The sequence below is a fragment of the Zonotrichia leucophrys genome, chromosome Z (assembly GCF_028769735.1).
Source record: "Zonotrichia leucophrys gambelii isolate GWCS_2022_RI chromosome Z, RI_Zleu_2.0, whole genome shotgun sequence".
NCBI classification, from domain to species: Eukaryota; Metazoa; Chordata; class Aves; order Passeriformes; family Passerellidae; genus Zonotrichia; species Zonotrichia leucophrys.
In genome coordinates this window covers 62,623,961-62,646,165 of record NC_088200.1, presented here as the reverse complement: position 1 = coordinate 62,646,165, position 22,205 = coordinate 62,623,961, and the positions used below count along the sequence as shown (strand labels likewise).

General features: G+C 43.4%; 2 protein-coding genes and 1 long non-coding RNA gene across 3 annotated transcripts in view; 2 read left to right on the top strand and 1 right to left on the bottom strand.

The window, feature by feature from the left end:
- LOC135460126 (atrial natriuretic peptide receptor 2-like) overlaps nucleotides 1–216 on the top strand; it is a 35,220-nt gene extending 35,004 nt beyond the window's left edge. Inside the window, exon 23 of the mRNA XM_064736796.1 lies at nucleotides 38–216. Coding sequence (XP_064592866.1) covers nucleotides 38–187 — 150 coding nt within the window. The 3' untranslated portion in view covers nucleotides 188–216. The remainder of the gene's footprint in view (nucleotides 1–37) is intronic.
- Nucleotides 217–9,976: 9,760 nt separating this feature from the next.
- TMEM215 (transmembrane protein 215) lies at nucleotides 9,977–11,806 on the bottom strand. Its single transcript, XM_064736520.1, has one exon. It carries the CDS (start codon nucleotides 11,488–11,490, stop codon nucleotides 10,117–10,119), a length of 1,374 nt encoding a protein of 457 aa, XP_064592590.1. The 5' UTR covers nucleotides 11,491–11,806; the 3' UTR covers nucleotides 9,977–10,116.
- A 2,049-nt stretch (nucleotides 11,807–13,855) lies between these two features.
- LOC135459987 (uncharacterized) lies at nucleotides 13,856–20,773 on the top strand. The gene is made up of 3 exons (XR_010443134.1): nucleotides 13,856–14,032; nucleotides 16,023–16,093; nucleotides 20,324–20,773. It is a non-coding gene; the product is annotated as an uncharacterized LOC135459987 (long non-coding RNA).
- The last annotated feature ends 1,432 nt before the right edge of the window (nucleotides 20,774–22,205 follow it).

Here is a 22,205-nt window from a genome sequence, read left to right as displayed (position 1 = left end):
GATAGTTTATAACCCCATGACTAATATTCTTTCTTAGGGGAAAGGAGACATGGTGACATACTGGCTTGAAGGTAAGAAAGCTTCTGTCGCCCAGAAGGCAGTCACCAGCACTTCTGTGACTCCTCAAGATGCCAAGAGATTTTCATATAGTCCAATACCAGGTGTCCTTCCCAGTGATCCTCTCTGAAGTTCTGCTTCCTAGTCACTCATTAACTCCAGTATCCCTTCTGCTTTCAGTCTGTTAGGTCATCGTGCTGAATTAGAAAATTTGAAAAGAGATAATACATCCCTTTGGCCTTGTGAATGTATTAGCTCAGGCTTTATTTACAGGTGTTTCTCCCAGCAGTGGCACTGAAAATAGAAAAAAAGCAAAAACTCATCTTAAGGAATAATACATAGAAATGGCCCACCAGCTACCAGAGCAGAAAGTAGCTCCCAGTGTTACTTCTTGGTGTGGTTTTAATAGGAAATGCTCAGCCAGCAGCCACCATGACCTCAAAATCAGCTGGTTGGACATTCCAGCCTATGAGGTGCTCCCACAGGAAAGGATAGGGAACAGTGTTGATGTTTAGTGGTATCATAAACCCTGTGGGCATGGTTGGTTTTGTGCTGTGAAAGGGACAAATGAGGTGTGTATTGTGTGAGGAAGCAAGATCCATCAAAAGAGAAGGATGAAAAAAAGAGCAGAGAAATTATAGTGGATACAAATTGAAACAAGAATTTGTACTCTTACTTCCATTTAATCTCCATTTTCTGGGGCATAGAAAGAGGAATTAAGAAGAAAGTCTGGTGTGTTTCCATACAGGCAATTCCTCATGACACCTGCATCTTGTTGTGGAAAATCATGGTAGAGAAATGCAAGATGTTGTATGCTGTTGCTAAACAGGGTAAAGTTTGCTACAGCTTCTCTGTGATTTCTCTGAAAAACAGCTCTTAGCATTAGTTTTTTCTTTGACTAAAGCGGTGGTGAACCTACTGTTGCTGGTTCGCTGTCTGTCAGTGAAATCAGGCAGCCCTCTGAGTCACTGTGTAATTTAGGACACAGTTTAGGAAAGGTCATTCCTGAGCCAGCATTTCCTGTAAAGAGAGAACTACATCACTACAAGTGGAGTAATTTCTAGATGAGCATGATTCTGTGAGCATTGCTGGTGTTGGCTTTCTTCAAAGAAAATAGAGTTACCTTTCAGGACTAGTCTATTTTGAAGAGTTTAGCCCATTCAAGTTCAACTGGTTAACAAACAATCTAACAGAATAAGTGAAACTCAGACAAAGGGTATCAAGGATCAAAGCATTTTCACCATAATGTGAGCTGCAGTGGATAAAGTTAATTGGGAGGAGATGAAAAGGAAGGACTTTGAGTGACATAGCACCACTTAATCCTGCTTATTCTTCTCCGTTACCCTCCAGTCTGTCCCTGATCCTAGGTACAAGTACAAAAACAGGCATTGAGTTGCAATATTTCTGGCTTAAATTTGTGGAGTTTAACCAAGCAGCTAACTACTTGTTCATGTTTCTGTGTAGCTAGCATAGCTACATAGCATAACTACAACTTTCAAATCCAAGTATGTGTGATAGTGATAGGAGTGTCACACTGCAGTCTTTCTGCAGCTTCTGTGAGAAGTAAATGCAGCTATAATGATAGATGTTTCAGGGATGCCTAACAAAGATAGAAAGTTAAGTACTTCCAAATTATGGGAGGTTTTTTTGAACTATACAGAAAAGATGTATATCTTTCTGAGTGAAAGTAAGTCTCAGAAGTCTGTGTATCGCAGTGAGGGACATAGACATAGCTGACTTTGGCACATGAGATCCCAACATAAAGTCCACCCAAATTTTTTTAAATCAAAATTTTTAATTAGTCTCACATTTTTTCTAAGCTTAAAACTTCCTTTATCTTTTTAAATTTCATAGTAGAAGGTATAGTACAATTACTGGTTTTGTAATCTTAGCAGAATAAACCTTTCAGTTATCAGTAGCCCAGAGATATCCTCTAATACAACTATTTCCTTTATCCAAATGGTATCTAGAAATTGTGAAACTCTCTGCTTTATGACAGTGCTTTTTGATGTATTAAATATTTTACATAATTATTTTAATGAGTTTGCATTTGTTTACATTTTTATTAAAAAGGTTGATATCCTTATCAAATGTGGATGTGAAAGTGTATGCTTTGTCCATAATATTTCAGTTTTAAATCTTCTGCTTTATTTTAATGTTGTCTGTAGAATTAAAAGATTTTTTCAAAGTGTCTTATGAGTTTAAAATCTAAATAGAAACGAGTGATGAGTGACAAACGGCAAGTTTGCTGGATTGGCAGCTTTAACCACTGACAAGTCTTTGGGTAGTATTCAAGTTCTGCTGAGGACAGCAGAGACTCTTGCTGACTTCAGGAATCTTAGAGCCTGTTAGTTTTCTATAAAAGAGGTACAGCCTGAGGAGTACCTGGGTCACCCTACCTCAGTTTTATTGTTACTTCCTGATCCTCTCCTTCAACAGAGCATCTCCCGAGAATTATTTTCTACTGACTGTTGAATCTCTCATATCTTTCCTGAAACTTCAAGCAATAGTCCTTGTTAATGTCAGTTTGTCTGATGACTGTGATGATATGACTGACTCTGGAAGATAGAAGTACAGTAGTGAATATTACAGACACAAACAGAAGTGTCCTCAATCAACTGACAAGTATTTTAAGATTAATCTCAGGCATTTTGACAGATGTAGTCAGTGACAACAGCCATATTTCAGAGTCAGGAAAGCATTTACCAGCCTGTAAATCTGAAGTATGATAACCAGCACAGTGCTCATCTGTGAGATGCTTTAAATCCACAGATTCACATCCCAGATTTGGAACTAGTCAGCTAATTTAGCAAGCATTCTTTTCTAAAATGGCACTATATACTAGAAATATGTGATGTGTTCTTCCTTTTCTTGATGATTTTATCCATGCCAGAAAATGGGAAAGCAATTACAATAATAGAGCTGAAGAAGTGAAGGTGATATGTACTTTATAGATCACTTCACAGAGTGCCATTCATTTCTACAGTCATGCAAGATAATACAGAGGATACTAAGACTCTATTCACAATGTGGTGATTTTATTGGAAAGATTGTGCATTCTGATTATTGTTTATTACAGCTCCATCTACCTGGCAGTGAGAATGCAGGCAGGAACATTAAAAAAAAATCACACAACACAGAAACTGATTTAAGAAAGTATTTTATTAGATTGATAAACCTTCACTATATTGTTTCAACTTGAATATTGAGCAACAGACTGAATAATCACAATATTTTAAAAAACCACGACAAGTAAAGCCAAAAATTCATTAATGTATTTCCAAGTGTAAAACTTCCTAGATTTTATTCAAACCATGGGCATTGGAAAAGACCGTGTTTTGCCACCAGAAGTTATTCTTTATCCCCTAGAATAGGTAGCAAACATATTTTACTTAGCTTGTTATTGGTGTGGGGGGGATCCCAATTCCAAGGTTCTTTGTTTTTGCAAACAGAAAAGTTATCTGCTTCTTTGTACAGCCAATTAGTCAAATAAAATAATTTGTTTAAATAAAAGGGAAGTGAAATCAGGTGTCCTTTGCAAACAATGCAGGGGCATAAAATGAGAGTTGAACCTGACTGTGCAGTCAAAGATACAGTGTCTCTTTAAGATCAATGTCTGATTAGAATGAGATTTTCCCAGCTTGTAGAACATCTCTCCCACTTACTCAGACCCCTAAAAACTACTCATAGCCCTTCCATCTGAATTGACCTCAAAAGTAGAAATCTTTGGTTTTTTTAAGAGTGTTTTTCTGGGGCTCTCCTTTAAAACCTTTAAAAGACAAGGCTATGCAAGATTGTTCTGCTTATACTCCAGCTGAGCACCATCTGCGTTTCAGATAATGAGCACTTTGTCCTCCTAATTCCTCTCCCAATTCTTCCCTTCCCCACAGTATGAAACTTTGTATTGTACAATTTTATACATTCTAAATTGAAATTCAAAGATAAAATATTTTGCAATAAAATGTTCTCTCCAAAGAAAATATGGGAAAATTGCTTTTCCTCCTAAGGTAAATTTGGTTTTAAATTTAAATGCACTTTCAGATATAGAGATATAAAACAACCAGAGTTTGGAAATGTGATAGAGTGGGTGTTCAGAATTTCTTTGTGGGAGCCCTAATGACTGAAACTTTCAAAGAACACACATGAGTCTACATGATGTTATTTAATGTCCCACAGCATAGTAACCACAGTCCTCTGGTTCACACAGGGAAACAACCCACTCCACCTTATGTTTTGTACACCATCTTCCCTCTGCACTATGTCTTAAACACATATGGGATCCTTTCTGGAACTAAATTGCCAAGACTGGATTCAACAGTTTTCATACATCACTAAGCTTGACCTGGAAGCTCCAAATGAAATATTTAGTGTTACACCTTTGCAAAATTTGCCTTGGATTTCAACAACAAAATAAGTAATTCTTACCAAGAGTGCCAAATATGAAGCTAATATAGGAGCATCCTTGTGTTCATGACTGTGCACAATTGCTGATTATTACTGCATTTCATACTAAAATAGAGTGGCGTGAAAATAAGTGTTTTGATGAGATCTAAAATCAGATCCCCGTGGTAACTTTTTCCCTGTAGTTATTGTATCATGCCTTCAGGCAGGAAAACATTCTCTGTCCCTTCTTGAGGAGCCATCTGGGTAAGCTACCAAAGATACAATACACACATGGAACAGGGCACTAAACATACTGGTTTTGTGACAAGAATTCAACACAGTTAACCTGACAAAGTAATGAAATATTGTGTGTGATGCCTTTTTGGTCTCTTTTGCTTTTATGAAGCTCTCTTCTGTTCTACTCTCATTAGAACATGTACAGAGCCAGATTTTCAAAGTGTTTAACCCTTTTTTCACTCCCTGAGGAGTGAAAAGGATACTTTAGGTTGAAAAAACTAAAGCTAGAAATGCATCTTTCAGAATTGACTAAAGGTTCAGGGCATTCACCAGTGGTTTGGGGAAATGCTGAATGCAAAGCACTGGAAAAATTCAGATTTCAATTTCCAAGAATTCACAGGGGCCATACTGAAACACAGACAAGGAATATCTTAACTCTGCTAGAACTGTGTGTTCTTAGAAAGCCACAACAGAGTTGTTCTTCTATGAAGGTTTTTCTCCTAAAGAACTGAAGGAATTTTAAATTTCAGCAATAGACTTGAGCAGAAAAGCTGAGTAAGGTGTTGGAAAAACACCTCTGAGGAGATCTCAAATTACTATTGTGTTATGATTGTGCATTCTGTTTCCTGCCCTTGCAGACAAATGTATAGCATATATACACACACCCATCCAGGGTGCAGCTTGTAAGTAAAACCATTAAACATAAACACTTCCATGTATCTGACACAAGGCTAATCTATGCAACCCGTCTGAGCACAAAACACACAAATATTTAAAAACTAATGAAAGCTGAATCTCCGTGTCTGGTAAAGACAATAGAGCTTCTGGAATTCCAGCACCAATAGGACTGCTAAATTAAAGGTAATGCTTATCTATGACAGTTGGCCAAGGTGTGAGAAAAGTGACTTCTCAACCCACTGTCTCTGTGGTTTAGAGCCATAAAAGAGCCCATACCACCAGAGGAGCTGACAGTTCTCCCTGCAGGGATTGGATGTTCAGACTGGCTCAGAGTGGAAACGGGCTCAGCATGAGCTGCTTTGCAGCTGATGCCCCATGCCATGTGTCAAGACAACACCTCTAGCCTATGTATTAGGAAACTCCTCTACAAGTTTCAAAATAATTTATATTAGAAGAATCGACAGAAACCTTTCAGGACTCAAAATTTTGTTTCCTATGCCATGACTTTACTGCCAACATGCTGAGAGTCAAGGTCTTGTGTGCTGATTGTGCTCTGCAAGTAAATAGGTTGGTCCCCAGACACATGAAAATCAGGTTGCCAGTGCTTGGTGGCCTGACAGCAACCCACCTCTGACCCATGGCAAAATCCCAAGCTTGTCCTGCAAGAACTGACAATATAACTGAATGTCTCAACATAACAGCTTAGATTGGATGGATGATGTAGTGTAAAATTCTACCACCCTGGCCAAATGCAGAAGCTCACTCCGTGAAGTCTGGTATGTAGCAGCAGATATCGTGAGAGGGGGTCACAGTAGCTGTTACTCCACTAAATTACAACATAATAAATAGTTACTGGAGCCAGGACTGCAGAGAGTTTGGATCAGAGCAGGAGGAACTGCCTCTGCAAGAGTATGACACTTCTACAGAATGCAGATCAAGAACACAACACAGTCCAGAGGGACACATACTCTGAGCACACTCACCTCTTGCTTATTCAGTTTCAGGCCGAAAGGACCAGCTATTTTTTTGCACTGAGGAGGACAAAGTGCACACCGATTGAAAGTTCAAATTGTCTTATTAAGACTCTGCAGAGATCAGCTTGTATGACTAACAATGCTACTTATGACAACAGAAATTTAAACAAAACAACACAAAATTGCCTTTTGCTGATCTGCATATCATACTGTCTCTTAAAAGAAGATAAACTACACTGTGGCACTATGATAAATACTATTCCAAAAAGAAAGATTATATATCTTAGGAAACTTCTCTAAATGTCCAAATTACTGTTTTCCATTAAATGCTTTATGCAGCCTGCCACTTTAGGACTAAAGTGGTTCACATGTGGTTCACAAGACATTTATCCCCCAAGATATTTATCCCCCAAACTGAGCCCTCATACAACTTCATGCATTGTTTGGAAGAGAGCACTGAGAAGAGAAGTGGGACTCTGACCTGACGGTTTTTTAATGTAGCAAGAACAGAAAGAAGCTCTCATCTCTGGTCACAGCTTGGAATCACACCTCAAGCTGTGGTATCCTTAAGCCAAGTTCAGACTAGAAGCTGCCTCTGAAAAGCAAAGTGATTATTCCTGCTTGTTCCAAGATCAGCACTGGTACCACAAGTTCTAGTGTCCACTTGAGCTGAATGAAAATAAAATCCCAGGTGCTCTCTGATCTGGGTGTGTTATCTGCATAAAAAATTGGAAAATGATGTAATGATGTCTGTGATGAAATATGCATTCGATTTCTACTGGCAAACCTATAAAAAGGTCACTTTATTATAAAATAAATAGAACCAACAGAACCGCAAAACCCCCAAAACAACAAAACCAAACAAAACCCAAATATTAATACCTAACCCCCCCAAACAAATAAAAAATCTAAACCCCTTTCATTTTCAAATTTTAAAATCCATATTTTTAATGCCCAAATTAATCGATTTCCATTTCATCCTCTATTAAATCAGCAGGGAACAAAACAGAAAAATAAAGAGGCTTCAGAGGCAGTACCAATTGATTTCTCTAATTTCAAATTCTCACACTTTCAATAGACAAATCTAGAGGATTATGGTATATTAACCTAAAAATATTGCTTAAAGTTGTATTTTATTGTGAAATCTTAGCCGAATGAATGGAGGTATGACATTGCCTGTAAACACTAAATTTTAAACACTTTTTTTTTAACCTCTTTCTATATTGTGAGAAGTTTTCATTCTCATTAAACTTTTGTTGAACACAATCATTGTTTTGTTTTTACACTACAAATGGAATAAAGCATTATTCAGATCTGCATGTCTGTATATCAAGTTATATATTTACTATTCCATTTGTCACTAGAGTTTGCTGTCGTGTCTTGAAAAAGCCCATGTAACTTTTGACAGAGAACATCTAATCCTAGACAAAATGGAAAAACTTGACTTCTTCCTACATATATATATATATATATATATATTTGCAGAACCGTACAAATCTAGGTTCCCAGTGGGCTGGTGCTCTCTTATGCAAGGCAAGTGATTACTCACAACCCTGTCAAAGGCAGCAGGCAGGACCCAGTAGCCTGTTTTCTCATGGTGGGTCTGATCTCCAGGGATGCTGAGCACCCCTGGGCATGCAGTGAGAACCTTCCCCTGCTCTGCTTAGAAGCAGAAAGCAAAAGACTCTGTTTGTCGTCACGTTCATCAGCAGCGTTTTATCTGTTGGCTTCACAGGTCATGAAACAAGAGTTCCTGGTGCCACAAAAGACTTGCTCTGCACATTGCAGAATCAGGTCCTGCAGTGACTAAGCCTAAGCAGAAGGCAAGCTGCTGACAACAACTGAGTGCTTTTATGAGGAAGTTGAACGTGTCAGGGAGAGGGTCTTTTTTTGTGGAATTCCTTTCCTCATTGGATCAAACCCGGGCTGCACAGAGTGCAGGTGTTCATTTATTACCACAGTACTGTTGCTGCATGCCTGAGCAGCACAGCTGCCTGCAACCACCTATTCAGAGTTTCTGTCTGACTTCAACTAGCAACTGTTTTTTTCATTTATCATAGTAGTATCCAGATGCCCCACCAAAGCCTGGCAAAAGGGTTAACATCTTATTTGGTCTGAAAGACAAGAAGCTAGCCAGAAAATTGTTTCCTTCTTCTGGAAACATGTTCAGAGACTCACTGTCTGTTACAATTTCACATAAATTTCTCAACAAACAAAGAAATACACACATTAGTATATGTATAAAATTTACATTCACTTTCCAAACAATTCCATGGGCAGGGAAAGCCTCATTTAAGTGCAAAATTCCTCTTCATTTTCTACACAACATCTCAGGTTGCTACAAATGATTTATTTCCTACTCTGGTAACTCAATGCATTTCTCTGGTACAACCTATGGTTCACAAAAATATCTAAGTAGGAGCAGCTATTAAGATTTTCACCACACAGGAACTTTTTGGTGTTCTGGGAGTTTGCTTACAGGAACTGGGGCTTTGTGAGATGTTAGCAAATTACTCTATGCTTCAGCAACCGTTACCCTAAGACCTGAACACCGAGAGTAGCTGCTTTGCGTGCACATTATGTTACACCACATCTCTGTTCCCTACACCTCCGAGGTCAGGTAAGATGTTTATGCACAGCATGGAACACGCAACTTAGAGCTGGACAGAATAGCCAGGTTTGTATTTCAGTATGTAAACTGCAGGCTCTGAATTTGAATCGTTAATCTTCATTACCCACTTCACATTTTCTTGCTATGTATCCATAAGCTGTGAAAAAACCATCTGTCGGTCAGGTCCTCTGTTCCCTTCTCCCAGCAAAGCATGGCTTTGAGACCCCTGAGTGGACTGTCACCATGCATTCCCCATACAGAAATATCTGGCATTTTAGAAAAGGCACAAGAAAATGGCATTTTCAGAAGAGTCAGATCCCACTCAGAACATAACTCACAGAAGTCTGTTCCTGAAGTGATTTTTGAGGTACTGAAATATATTTTAAAGACCTGAGTTCACTGACATCTGCTCCTAGTCTCTGCAAGAACTGTGTCCTGTTCATGTTGCATTCTCCTTGTCAAGTGCATACTCTAAAATCCAAAAGTATTAGAAACATTCCAGTGAACTCTAGACCAGTGGAAAATTAAGCTAACACATCTATGTTCGCGCTATTGATGAAGGGTTAGTCTTTGAAAACTCTCCTGAGCCTATACGGTTCCTAGGAGGCTTTCAGAAGAGCCCACAGGGTCAGGACACCTATTCCTTGACACAAAGGCAACAAAAATCCAGCAAGGACAAAGGGAGACAAATGATTTCTACACTCCCTGACATCAGGCAGCTATAGGAGTTCATTCTGACATCTCTCAATCCCTCCCAAAATGAAGTGACAATATTTCAAAAACTTATTCAGCCATAGAGCAGCACATTCTTTCCTACAGTCAGCTCCAGAGTTTCATTCAGCTCTTGATCTCAGCTGACAGCCACTGCTGCCCTCCTGCCAGTGTGCCTATCGGCTTGGGCAGCAGGAAAACAAAAGGGAGGGAAAGGGAGAAAAGAAAATTAAAATCAAATTTTTTTTTTTTCCAAAAACGAAAAATTGAATTCTTTAACCTTTAAACATGCTTGTTTACTTACAGAAAGCGTACTTCAGGCACAAAAGGTTTGAGTATCAGTCACATACCACTTTAAATTGAAATAGTATCAGGATTGTCCCATGCAGTCAGCTATATTATCCCCTATCAAGAAGCTGAAGTTGCAGTTTTTGTATACATACATATACATAAAGTATGCATCTTTCACACAATGGTCTCTGGGTCTGAATTGACTCCAGTGGGGTTTATGTAACAACAGTACCTGTCATAAGGGCTGTTATCCTTGTAAGAGCAGACAATGACACTATCTTTAGGAGCCACAAAAATGTTGTCTTCAATGTCAGGGCAAGGATTGCTGTCCCTGCTGGGAGAAGAGCTCTTCTTCTCCAAGGCACTGTATGTGGAGCCGTCTCCCACGAACACGTTCTCTGGCATCTCTGGGTAACAGCTCTCCAGGTATTTCAGCATCTCCTCCTGCTCCACCTTTTTGGTGAGGGTCTTGCACTCTGCCGTGGCAGCGGCGGCGGTGCTGGTGGTGCAGATGAACACGGTGTCCTCTCCCCTCAGCCCTCTCCTGTCCTTGCGGTAAGCTTTCCTGGCCAGCTCGTCACAACTTCCCTTGCCAGACTCCAGGTCGGAAGGGGTCCTTAGCAGCTCCAAGACATCCCGGTCCTTGACTTCCTTACAGCACGGACGCATGTTCTCGGGACATTTGGTGCAGCCGTCGGTCTTCCTGGTGAGGGCGATGGCGGCGATGCCCGGCAGGCAGATGGCCGGCCCGATGGCCAGCAGCGGGATGTCTCCCAGGGTCTCTCCCTTGATGCCAGACACGGTGAACATGAAGCCGAACACCAGAAAGACGCTGACCAGAGCCACCACCAGCCCCGTCCGGGGGTTGATGTCGTCGGGTCTCAGGGTCCGCGCCATCCAGCTGGTGCGCACGGGGACGCTTCCCTCCACCGGAGCGCCCCTCGGGGCAGGGGACAGGCGCTCCCCGGCGAGCTTCCGAAGTTTCCCGGGCAGCGAGGCACGGAGCACCCCGACAGCCGGCGCCGCTCGGCTTCCCCTCGGCGGATCCGCAGACGGAGGGCGGGCCGGGGCCGGGAGCTGTCCTGCCTCCTGCCTCCTCCCTCGCTCCCTCCCTCCCGCGCTCGTTCCCTCGCTCCCCGGAGCCGGTCGGAGCGGCTCCCCCGCCTGCGGCCCCGCCGAGCCCTCCCACGCCGGCGGCGGGCGCAGGGGGCTCAGGCCCTGCCGAAGGCCGGGAGTAGAGAGGCCGGGCGGCTTCCAGCAGCAGCGGCCGGGGAGACAGCTGCCGCGGGGGTTCACCTGCCCGCTCTCCGCCTCCTCCTCCTCGTCCTCGCCGGGCCCCTGTGCCGGGGCCCCGCACAGCCGTGAGTACGCGCTCCGCCCGGCGCGGGATGCTGCGCGGCCGGCGCGGGGGCTCGGCGGGATCGCCCCTACCTGGTGGCCGCTGCAGCTTGGCCGGCTGCTGCCGCCGCCCCGGGCAGCCTTTCCCTCTTGGGCCAAGGGGAGAGGACCCCCGACGGGCGTCCTGCCTCGGGAAGCCGGCATGTGCATCCTCCGCACGGCCCCCGCACCTAAAGCGGCTTCTTCGGTGAGGACGGGGCTTGCGAAGTTGTTGAAAGGAATTGTCTCCTGGGCAGACAGAAGTCCTGCCCCGAGTCTTCTCCTGAGTCAGGCACCTGTGGAGAGCAAGGCTTCAGGAGATGCTCTGCGGCAGCTGGATTTCATCCTGAAGGTGGCCCTTAGGGAGAAAGCCTCTCCTGGTGTTATTCCCTCCCCAAGAATGAACATAAATGTTGGGATCCCTCGGTATCCATGGCCTGCCGATTGTGATGGTGACGTTCTGTCCCTGTGATTTGATGCACTTCGGTGATGGTAATTTGAAGTAAGCACCACCAGCTGAATGAGTATAGAAAAGGATCTCAAACAGGTGGGAATGGGAAAGGCAGCAGCATCTTCAGGCAGGTTGCCAGTGATACAAAAGAGTAAATGCTTTCACCTGGGGCAGAGATACTGGGAGACAAAAAGGAATGATACCAGAAAGCTTCCAAGAAAGTTAACGTAACAGAAAAGGACACTCGGAACTACAATTTTGAAACCAAGGTTTCTTTAAGTTTTCCCATTAACATGATTAATTTTCCTCGTACTACAAACTTGGAAAGCTCATAGAAGACAGTTTAGAAAACACTCAGAAATTTCTCAGGTCATGAAAAGCATGTGTTTTATTTACCCCCCATACACTACAACATCAATAGAGCACCTCTGTCTTGTAGATTTCAAACTTGCCTTGCAGAGACCTAGTCCAAGAATATAATTTTGCAAGTGGGAACAACTCTTGCCTTACAGGACACTTTGTAAATGGGCTGTCAAGTTATAGTATTTACTGTTTCATTTGAAGGATGAGTAAATGGCAGTAGAAGTACACAGTGGGGAAAGTTTTTTAATCAGTGGCAATGATCTGGGTTTGAGCTTAAAAGTTCGTAATGGACCATGATCATTATTTCAACTTGTCCTCCAGAAAATTGTCCAGTAAAATTCACAATGAACCTCTCACCTGTTGCAGAGTGGGCTGAAACAGGAATGTTTGGACTCTGTTAGAAATACCTTCCTTGACTGAAAGATTTAAAAATCAAAACCTTCCAGCCAGCACAAGTTAATTTCTACTTTTGCCACTGTGCAGGATTTAATAGTATGAGAAATGACAGTAGCGTTCTCAGCTCCTATTTTCCAGAGTGAAAATTTGCTGTTTCTTTCCATCTGCTGTTATTTAGACACACAGCTTTTATGTCCTTACTTAGGAATGAATAATGCCTTTTTTTATCCATCAGCTAGATTCTGGATGAAAGGAAGTGATTAACCTTCAGCAAGTCTGTCCCACAGAACTAAAATGTTGTAAGTTATGAAGTTATGAGTATGTTGGTAACTAATGCTAATGAAAGTCACTGTTCCTGCTCCTTGACCTTCCTTCAACTCCCCTACTGCATTTGGATAGTTTTTCAAAAAATTGGAAATAGTCCTTTTGTTGAAAAACAAATTATGATGCCTGGGAAAAAGCAATTACCTGAAGCTGTACTCATCAACAGTCCTTCAGAGATAGAAAAAGGACACAGAAATGTAAATATTAGTGGCATTTGTGGAGGGGAAAATTGCTGTAAGAGCTGAAGTACATGTCAGAGTATCTAACAGGAATAAAAATGGCCCTTCAAATTTAAGCGACAGGCTTACTGAGATGGAAGAGGGAACATCTACTTTGGAACAGAAAGCTGTTAGTGGACAGAAAAACACAGAAAATGTCAGGACAAAGGTGGAACTAAATGTCTTCAATTTGTCCCTTTGTGAGTGATTTCAAGACAAGATTGTATGCTTCCAGCAGGAGGGGATAGAAAGGGAAAACAATCACCCAGTTCCAGGAAAGCATGCCACGATTGTTAAAATTGTCTTCCCAAGGTAGAAATCAAGAGATCAGCAAGTGCCACTTAACACAACTGAGCAACAATGCAAATGGTTGCATTTTCTATCCTGTTCATGACTAGAGAAAAAAAATGACTCCTTTGAGGTGAAGTTTCTGTTCCAGTGCTGTGCACAAAAATTAGGTACTCAACCATGTTTTTACTTCAGTTTTCAATGGCAACCTCTCTTCCCCCCTCTTGAGTGGATGGGCAACAGGATGGGGACTGAAGGAAAAAAGTGCTCTCTACTGTAATAGATCAGGGTTGTGATCACCTGAAGAACCTGAACATACGTGTCTATGGATCTGATGAGATGCTGTGCTGGTTTTGTCTGGGGTAGAGTTAATTTTCTTCAGAGTGGCTGGTATAGAGCTGTATTTTGTACTTGTGCTGAATACAGAGCTGATAATACAGAGATGTTTTTGTTATTGCTCAGCAGGGCTCACACAGAGCAAAGGCCTTTTCTGCTGTGTGTTCTTGCATGCTGGTGAGGAAGCTGGGAGGAGACACAGCTGGGACAGGTGACCCAAACTGACCAAAGGGATTTCCAGGCCATGCGACTTCATGCTCAGGACATAAAGTGGGCCGAAGAAGGAGGAAGGCTGGGACATTTGGAGTGATGATGTTCGTCTGCCTAGGTCTGTCAGGTATGATGGGGCCCTGCTCTCCTGGAGATGGCTGAACACCTACATGCCCATGGGAAGCAGAGAATAAAATCCTTGTTTTGCTTTGCATGGATTTTAGTGTCCCTACTAAACTGTCTACACCTCTACCTATGACTTTTCTACCTTTTACCCTTGTGATTCTCTCTCCAATTCCAGTGGAAGGGGGGGTGAGTAGCGGCAGCTGGGGCTTGGCTGCTGGCTGGAGTTAAACTGTGACAGATGATTCCTGAGTCCCAAAGGAATTACATTGCATAATTGCCAAGCCAATCTCCACGGTAGTTGAAAAGTCCTGGCAGTTGGGTGAAGTCCCAGGTGATTAGAAGAGTAGAAATATTGGACCCACCTTTAAAAAAGGTAGGAAAGAGAACTGTGAACCACTGATGTCTCAGCCTCCCTGGACTGACATTTCCTATTAAAAGCTACCCAGTAGCTCTCTAAATTGTCTAGAGAAGGATTTGATGGGTGTGCTGTTCAGTGGGTAAGGAATTAGTTGAACAGTCATATCCAGAGGGTAGTGGTCAACCCAGCTCAATCTTCACATGAAGATTGGTAATACATAGTGTCCCTTAGGGATCTACCTTGGGACAAGTGTTGTTTAATGTCTTCCTCAATAAAGAAGAACCACTGGCAGGTCTGCAGCCAACCTGCTTTGCGTGATGCTGTTGAGACCGCTGAAGGTCAGGAAGCCATCCAGAGGGACTTGAATGTGTTCGAGAAGTGAGCACATGGGAATCTCACAAGGTTTAACAGGACTCAGTTCAAGATGCTGAACCTGGGTTGAGACAACCCCCAATAACAGCACAAGCTGTGAATGGATGGAGAGGAGCCCTGTGAGAAGAATTTGTGGGTGCTGGTGGGTGAGAGGCTGGGCATGACCCAGCCAGGGGCACTCCCAGCCCAGAGAGCCAAATGTGCCCTGGGCTGCATCCAGAGCAGCGTGGGCAGCAGGGCAGGGAGGGGATTCTGCCCCTCTGCTCTGCTCTGGGAGAGCCCACCTGGAACCTGCATCCAGCTCTGGGCTCCCAGCACAGGAAGGACGTGGACCTGCTGGAGTGAGTCCAGAGGAGGGACACCAAGATGATTGGAGGTACAGAGCATCTTTGCTACAATGAAAAGCTGAGAGCATTGTTGAACCATGAAATTCCCATGGGCCCACTTCTCCTTCTTGCCCACATCTCTCTGTATGACATCCCATCCTTCAGGAGTGTCAACCACAACACTTACCTTGATGTCATTTGCAATTTTGCACAGGGTGCATGCAATACCCTTGTCTATGTCATTAATGAGATATTAAATAACACTGATCCCAATACAAACCCCTGAGGGACACATCTCATGTCACTGATGTCCGCTGGGACTCTGAGCTGTTGACCACTGCCCTCTGAGTATGACAGTCCAACTAATTCCTTATCCATCTAAAAGTCCATCTCTCTCCAATGTAAAGAGCAGGATGCTGTAAAGGACTATGTCAAAGGCTTTACAGGAGATAAATGACATTCATAGTCCTTCCCTTGCCCACTGATGTAGTCACTCTATTCATTCTCTATTTCCAGTCACTGGGGATTTCTCCTGACTGCCATGACTTTGCAAATATGGTGGAGAGTGATTTGACAACTACATTAGCCAATTCTCTCAGGACTTTCTGGGATGCACCTCAGTGGATCCCGCAGACATATATGTCCTAGTTCCTCAGATGACCAGGAACCTGATCTCTTAGGAAAGGAAGCACTTTTCTCATCCAGTCCCGACCTTGCTTTCCATCCACTCAAGAGGCGTGAAAAGAGAGACTGACAATGAAAAAAGTTGCTGAGTATCTCAGCCTCGTCTCATCTGTTGTTTCTGGTTTTTTTCTAGTTGTGTCATCAGAGGAGTACGTTTTCTTTGACCTTTCTTAATAACCATGGACCAACCAAAACAGCTATTTGGATAAGCAGCTTTAGGTTTATTACATTCCTTTTGGTTTTTTATGTAGGTTTGAAGATAGAGATCAGAAAACGATGGACCAAGAAGGATGTGGTGGAAAGGGTACCAGTTGAATGACAGGTAATTTTTCCTGGTACTTCTTTCTTAAACCCTTTTCTGAACCTGCTGTTTTGCAGATACGATTATCTGCTTCAGACAATGGCTTTTTGCAAGAGCAAAGACTTTCTCTGACCAGGCAGTACTGCAAAATCCATGGAAAAGTGTGTGTGCCATAATTTTTAGTATCCTAGCAGATGGAGTTTTGAATTAATACATTACAATTCACAGCTGGCTTACTTATAAGACCTCATACCAAAAACTCCACAAGCCCTTAATAACATCATAGGTAAAATTAGGCTCTAGTTTTCATCTCCCAAGCTCTGTGGTAATGCTAAAACTTGGTACTGTTTTTGAGTGTGGGATCATGTAGGTCCTATTTGTAATCTGGATATGGAACATGGGACTTAGTTTTGCTAGCAAGTTCGGTGTGGATTGTGATACTCAAATTTCAAGCTTTTACTCTAATGCACTTGTGCACATATTTGAGGCACCCCATTAGCTTGAGGAGACAGTCAGTCATTCTGCTGAGGTCACTGGCAGGCACTTCAAGCCTGCTCAAGAGCTGCTTCACAAAAGTTCTTCCTGTCTGCAGCAAGTACTCCTTGCTGAAAGTGGGTGCTGAATGCACAGCATCCATCTTCAGGCCTTTTTGTACATTGTGTTTTCTTGGCAGCATATACAAAAGAAAATACTTGACAATTTTTTTGTAATATGCTGCTATGTCCTGTGATACTCATATGCCTCTGCTGAAAGACTTTTTTTTTCCTCCCTGTTTGAAAATGTTTGTTGTTTACCCAGCTTCACATTTACCTTATTTCTAGTTCTTATGCGGTCTGTGTAGCCACTTCTGATGCCTCTTCCATGCTTCTGGACTGCTCTCAAAAGTTCTCTGGGTCTTCATGTCCTCAAGCACAAGTTCACCTGAGGGAGGATTTTTGGGCTCTGACTGTTCAGTCAAGCCCCTGAGTCCTGCTCTTTGTGGATAATAATTTGTGCTGGACTGCGGCTTGCTGGCCAATTGGCCGGATGTGGAAGGACTCTGCTGATGAGAGCATCTGATCAATAAAAAGGGGCAAAAGAGAAATATCAGATGCCTGAAGGGCTTGTGTTTTGTCACTGAGGCATCACACCAGGAGTGGGATTCAGAAACCCTGGTAGTGAGTCATGCATCCGTCTTGAGGTGACCTCGGGGACTTAGCAGGATTGCTGTGGAAGAGGTACAGGCTGCTGTGTGAGTCACGGCATCAGGCAATAAATTAGCCAATATAATTCACTGGGAACTTTATCCATCTGCATCGCTCTGCCTGATGTGCTCTTCCCCTTTGGGAAGCTCCTGATTAAATATACTTTATTTCTTCTATCGAAAATTGCTCACACAAGATGCAATAAACTCAGGGGAGTCACCCACAAGTACTGCATGTTATGCACAACAGTGAATAATGGGTAGCTTGCTTTGTCCCAGAGAACTTAGAAAACACTTCTTAAAGGGGGTCTCTAATTGAGTCTTGTCTTTGCTTGTCTTTGGAGAAAGAGGAAGGGAAAACAGGTTGTCTTGACCTACCTCTGCAGAAGAAGCTAATAATTTTTGATGTGCTGAACAATTTTAAAGCAGTTTTAAGCATAATCATGACGATGTATTAGGATACTTGCAATGACTAATTCTCTCTGTGAAGCTTGTTGACATCCTTCCTGTCTGTTTAGGAAAATTTAGTATAAAACTAAGGGAACTGATCAAAAGACTGTGCATGTTCCTTGCAGGTTCTGGAAGACTGGAACTTCCCAAGCCAATTAAACTTGAACCAAATTTAAATGGGGATGGATATCATCAAAGTCTATAGCTCATTTAAACAGTGCAAATGTGTCTTTTAAAAAAATCATCCTATGCTGTGGATACAAAAGAAGAAATGAAATCTTTGTCATAACAGTCCTGATTTCCTGACCCATGATTACTTCATACCACATCTGCACCTTTGCTAAGACATACCAGCTAATCCAGGAAAATATTTCCAGGCATATGAATGACAAGAAAATAATCAGAAGCAGTCAGCATGGATTCACAAAAGGGGAAGTCATGCTTGATCAGCCTGATAGCTCACAGTGAAATGGTTGGCCTGCTGGATGAGGGGAGTGTGGGTACTGTCTACTTGGGCTTCAGGAAGGCCTTTGACACTGTCTCCCATAAGATCCTCCGAGACAGGCAGTTGCTGTATGGCTTAGGTGAGCAGACAGTGAGCTGGGCTGAAAGCTGCTCGAATGGGCAGACCCAAATGCTGATGATTGGTCATCATCATCATGTAGCTGAATGCTGGTAACTAGCAGTGTATCCCAGCAGTCAATACTGGGTCCTTCAACAATCTTCATTAATGATCTGGGTGATGAGGCAGAGCGCACAATCAGGAATTTTTCAGAGAACATAAAGCTAGGCTGATATCAGAAAGTCATGTTACCATCACAGTGACATCAACGGCCTTGAGAAATAGGTTGACAGGAGCCTAATGAAATTCAGCAAGGGGAAATGCCAAATCCTGCACCTCGGGAGAAAAAAAATATATATGCTAGGTACTGCCCAGCTGGGAAGCAGCTTGACAGAGTAGGACCTGGGAGTCCTGGGGGACAGCAAACTGAACGTAAGACAGCAAGTGCCTTTGGGGCAAAGGAAGAGAATGGTGTCCTGGCTGCATTAGAAGGAGTTTTGCCAGCCAGCTGGGAGGTGATCCTGGCCCTTTATGCAGAGCTGGTGAGGATATCCCTAAAGTACTTTGTCCAGTTCTCTGCTCCTCGATCGAATTGAGCCATGAACATATTGCAGAGAACCTGTGCTCCAATGGACCCTTCAGTGGAAGAGTCCTTAGGATGACTGAGGGGCTGGAGCTCCTTTGCTATGAGGAAAGGCTGAGGAGCTGGGCCTGTTCAGCCTGAAGAGAAGAAGGCACAGGGGGATGTCATCAATGTCTGTGAGTGCATGAAGGGAGCTCACAAAGAAGACACAGCAAAGCTCCTTCCAGTGGCGCCCAGTGACAGGACCAGAGGCAGTGGGTGCTAACAGGAACACGGGAGGTTCCCTCTGAACTTCAGGATACACTTTTCCATTGTGAGACATCCCATCTCACCTCAGCCCCTCTAGCTGCTGCTGGTGGCCACTGTGAAGAGCTTTCAGAGCCTCTCTAAAGACCAGGGCAGAGAGGTGAGCTGTGAGACAGGTACCTGCCAGTTCTGCTGTCCCAGTGATCGATACCTAGCAATAAACACTGCTGGGGGTCAGAACAAAGCACATATACACTGTGAAATTTCCTTTTTCTTATTTGGCTTTTGGGTACACCAGAGACCAAGATCAGGGAGTGACAGAAGTCTGTTGAGGCTTCCTTCCAGCATGGTGAACATGCTGCTGAAGAGTGCCTTCAGAGGAAACAGTGTTTGAGTTTGTACCCAAAGGTACCCTCCATGAGGGGTTATGGGGAAGAATATGCAGAAATGGTTTTTAGGAACTTGTTGTTTTCCTCCATTGATAGTGCAATGAATGGGTAGGAAGTGGTAGTAGTGGTAAGGCCTCTGTGATGGAGTGGGGAAAAATTATATGTTCTGTTGTCCAAAGAAAAATGCATGTGCATCACCATGGCCCTTGCATGCCACCATGGTCTAAAAATTAAGAACTGACTTGTGCAGGCATCACTCGTAAGAGTGGCTAAATGTGTATTTGATTAACCTTATTGCCCAACCGACTAATTAGACAGCTAATGGGGACAGCTTCACAGATGGTAATATTTGTTTCTGTGGACTTGTTCCCTTTTCCCATAAGCTGCACCCATAAGCATCCATTATCTTACTAAGCATTGCAGATGGTGAGATGACAACGAGCATGAGTCAGTCATGGTACTGTACTGTGGCCAGGAGCAGTATTAAAGGAAGGGTTGTGTTCATTGTGCTGGGAGCACAGCTCTGGGCATGCTTTGTGATGCATGGTGTTTCCTACATGCACAGATCCTGGTGTTTCCTACATGAGGAGGTGTGTAACCACAAAGGTGTGAAGGGCAATGATGGGGGAGGACTTTGCCAGCATTACACACATTTCAATGCAGTAGGATGTTCTTGTGTTTCAAAGGCATTTGATGCAGGGGTGTAATAAAGTATTTATTGCTGTATACTTGGAGTGCTTGCAACCTTTAGTTGGTAACAACCTTGCATGCTGATATCAAGTGGCTCCTGATTGTGAGTGTGGGTGTAAATATGCTGCTTTTCACTCCCTTTCTGTAGAACAGACCTGTGTCTCTGAAGAAACAAGAAGGATGAGGAAGGATGCTGCAAAAACAGCTACAAATGTTGCAGAGGAGGAGCAGAGCACATGAAGGTCTCCAGCCATCCTGCAGGAGTGAGGGATTGGTGCAAACCAAGCCTTGAGAACAGGCTCAGAAGGGCCAGACCTGTTCCTCTACCCACACTCATTTCCCCTGTATTCTGCCTGGAGCAGAGATAATGCAGGCCACTTGGGGCAGCTCCATTTGAGTGGGGATGTGCCTTACTACATTCCAGAGACAGCAGGTTTGGAGGGTGCAGAGAGTATTTACCCAATGTGTTTACTATTGCTGGCCCTTCAGAGCCCATCACCAGCCATTCCCTGGTTGAGGCTCCATCTCTGCATCCAGCATCAGGTACCCTCCATCCTCTATTGAGGGATCTTCAGTCAATAAAGAGGGCCACATGGCAGGTTCTTTTTTTGCTCTGTGGGTTGTGGTGAAATACTGTCCAAAGCATGTACAAAACTGTTTAAATCACTTCTACCAAAGGAAACATTTTTCATTGGTATGGTGGTAGGAAAGATGGTAACAGAATTTTGGTAACTTTTTGCTCCTTCCTCCAAAGTCCAAGTTGTTCCTCAGGCTCTGATGGCATTTTGGGGCCCCAGGGTGTGGGGGCACTGTCTCTTTAGCTGACCCATTCCCAGAAGCCCTGTTACAGCAGGACAGCTGTCAGAGGGACAGGAGAAGGACACTGCTGCAGGAGAAGCCAGCGTCCTTCCGGCTTCCCTGACTGCCACCCCACAAGCAGATGGGCACAACTCATCAGTGTCACCCTGACACAGGGCAAAGACCCTTGGGGCTTCCAGTTGATTCCAAATGCCCTCCTCCCAAGACTAACTTTCATTTTCCATCCAGGAAGCAATGTCCAGCTGAAGCAATGGAATGTGGGCATCAGAGACTCCTTGTCTAGACAGAGAGTTTATCCCAGGCACAGTCAGCGGGCTTGGACACACCCTCAACCCTTCTCCCTGTGGAAAGTGAGCACAGGCCAAGCTGGAACCCTCCTCTGCTGCTGTCATGGTGTCTGGAAAGGAGCAACCAGCCATTGGTGTGTTTTGAGTCTTACCTTGTGCTTTGACAGGAAGCTGCCGTGTGGCAGGATGAGAAATTAATTAGCCTCATGCTGCTGCAAGCATTTCCAGTCCCAGCTGACAACAGACTAATTAAGAACCTCCCTGTGGTGTCTATTTTAGATAACCATTTACTTTGATACAATTTAACAAGGGCTTTTCTAATGGTTTATTTCACAGGCAACTCATTAGATTAATGTGTGGCAAACAGCAGGATCTTGAATAGACATTTTGAATTCCCAGCTACCAAAAGTCAATACAATTTTGCCAAAGAGTGCACTAATTTTATCGAGGCAAAACATATGCTTCCTTCTGATATTTTGTGTCATGTCATTTGTTTCCATATGTCACCTTAACCTAAGTCCAGAAGTTTTGAAAACTGAAGGTGACCTTGTAAGCGCAGGTTCTTAGGAGCCAATTAATGCTCCTGAATGAGATTTCCCATCAGAGTCATTTGTGGTGCTTGCAGACTGAGCACCAGGGCGGCTAAGTGCACCACAGTGTCAGTGCTGTCTGCTTCTCAATGAGGACTGAGGAACCAAACTTCCTGCCAGCCCAACAATCCCTGCAACCATGACTATGGAAAATGCTGATACATGTACAACTCCAAGGTTTTCACAGGATCTCCCACAAAGCCTAACAGAATCAGAAAAGGGCCCTAAATCCTTGAAATGGCAGGAAGGAGTATCCATCCTTTCTACCTTAACTTTCAAATGTTAAGCTTGACCCTACCTGCTGACCCTACCTAACTGCACCACCACAGTTTGT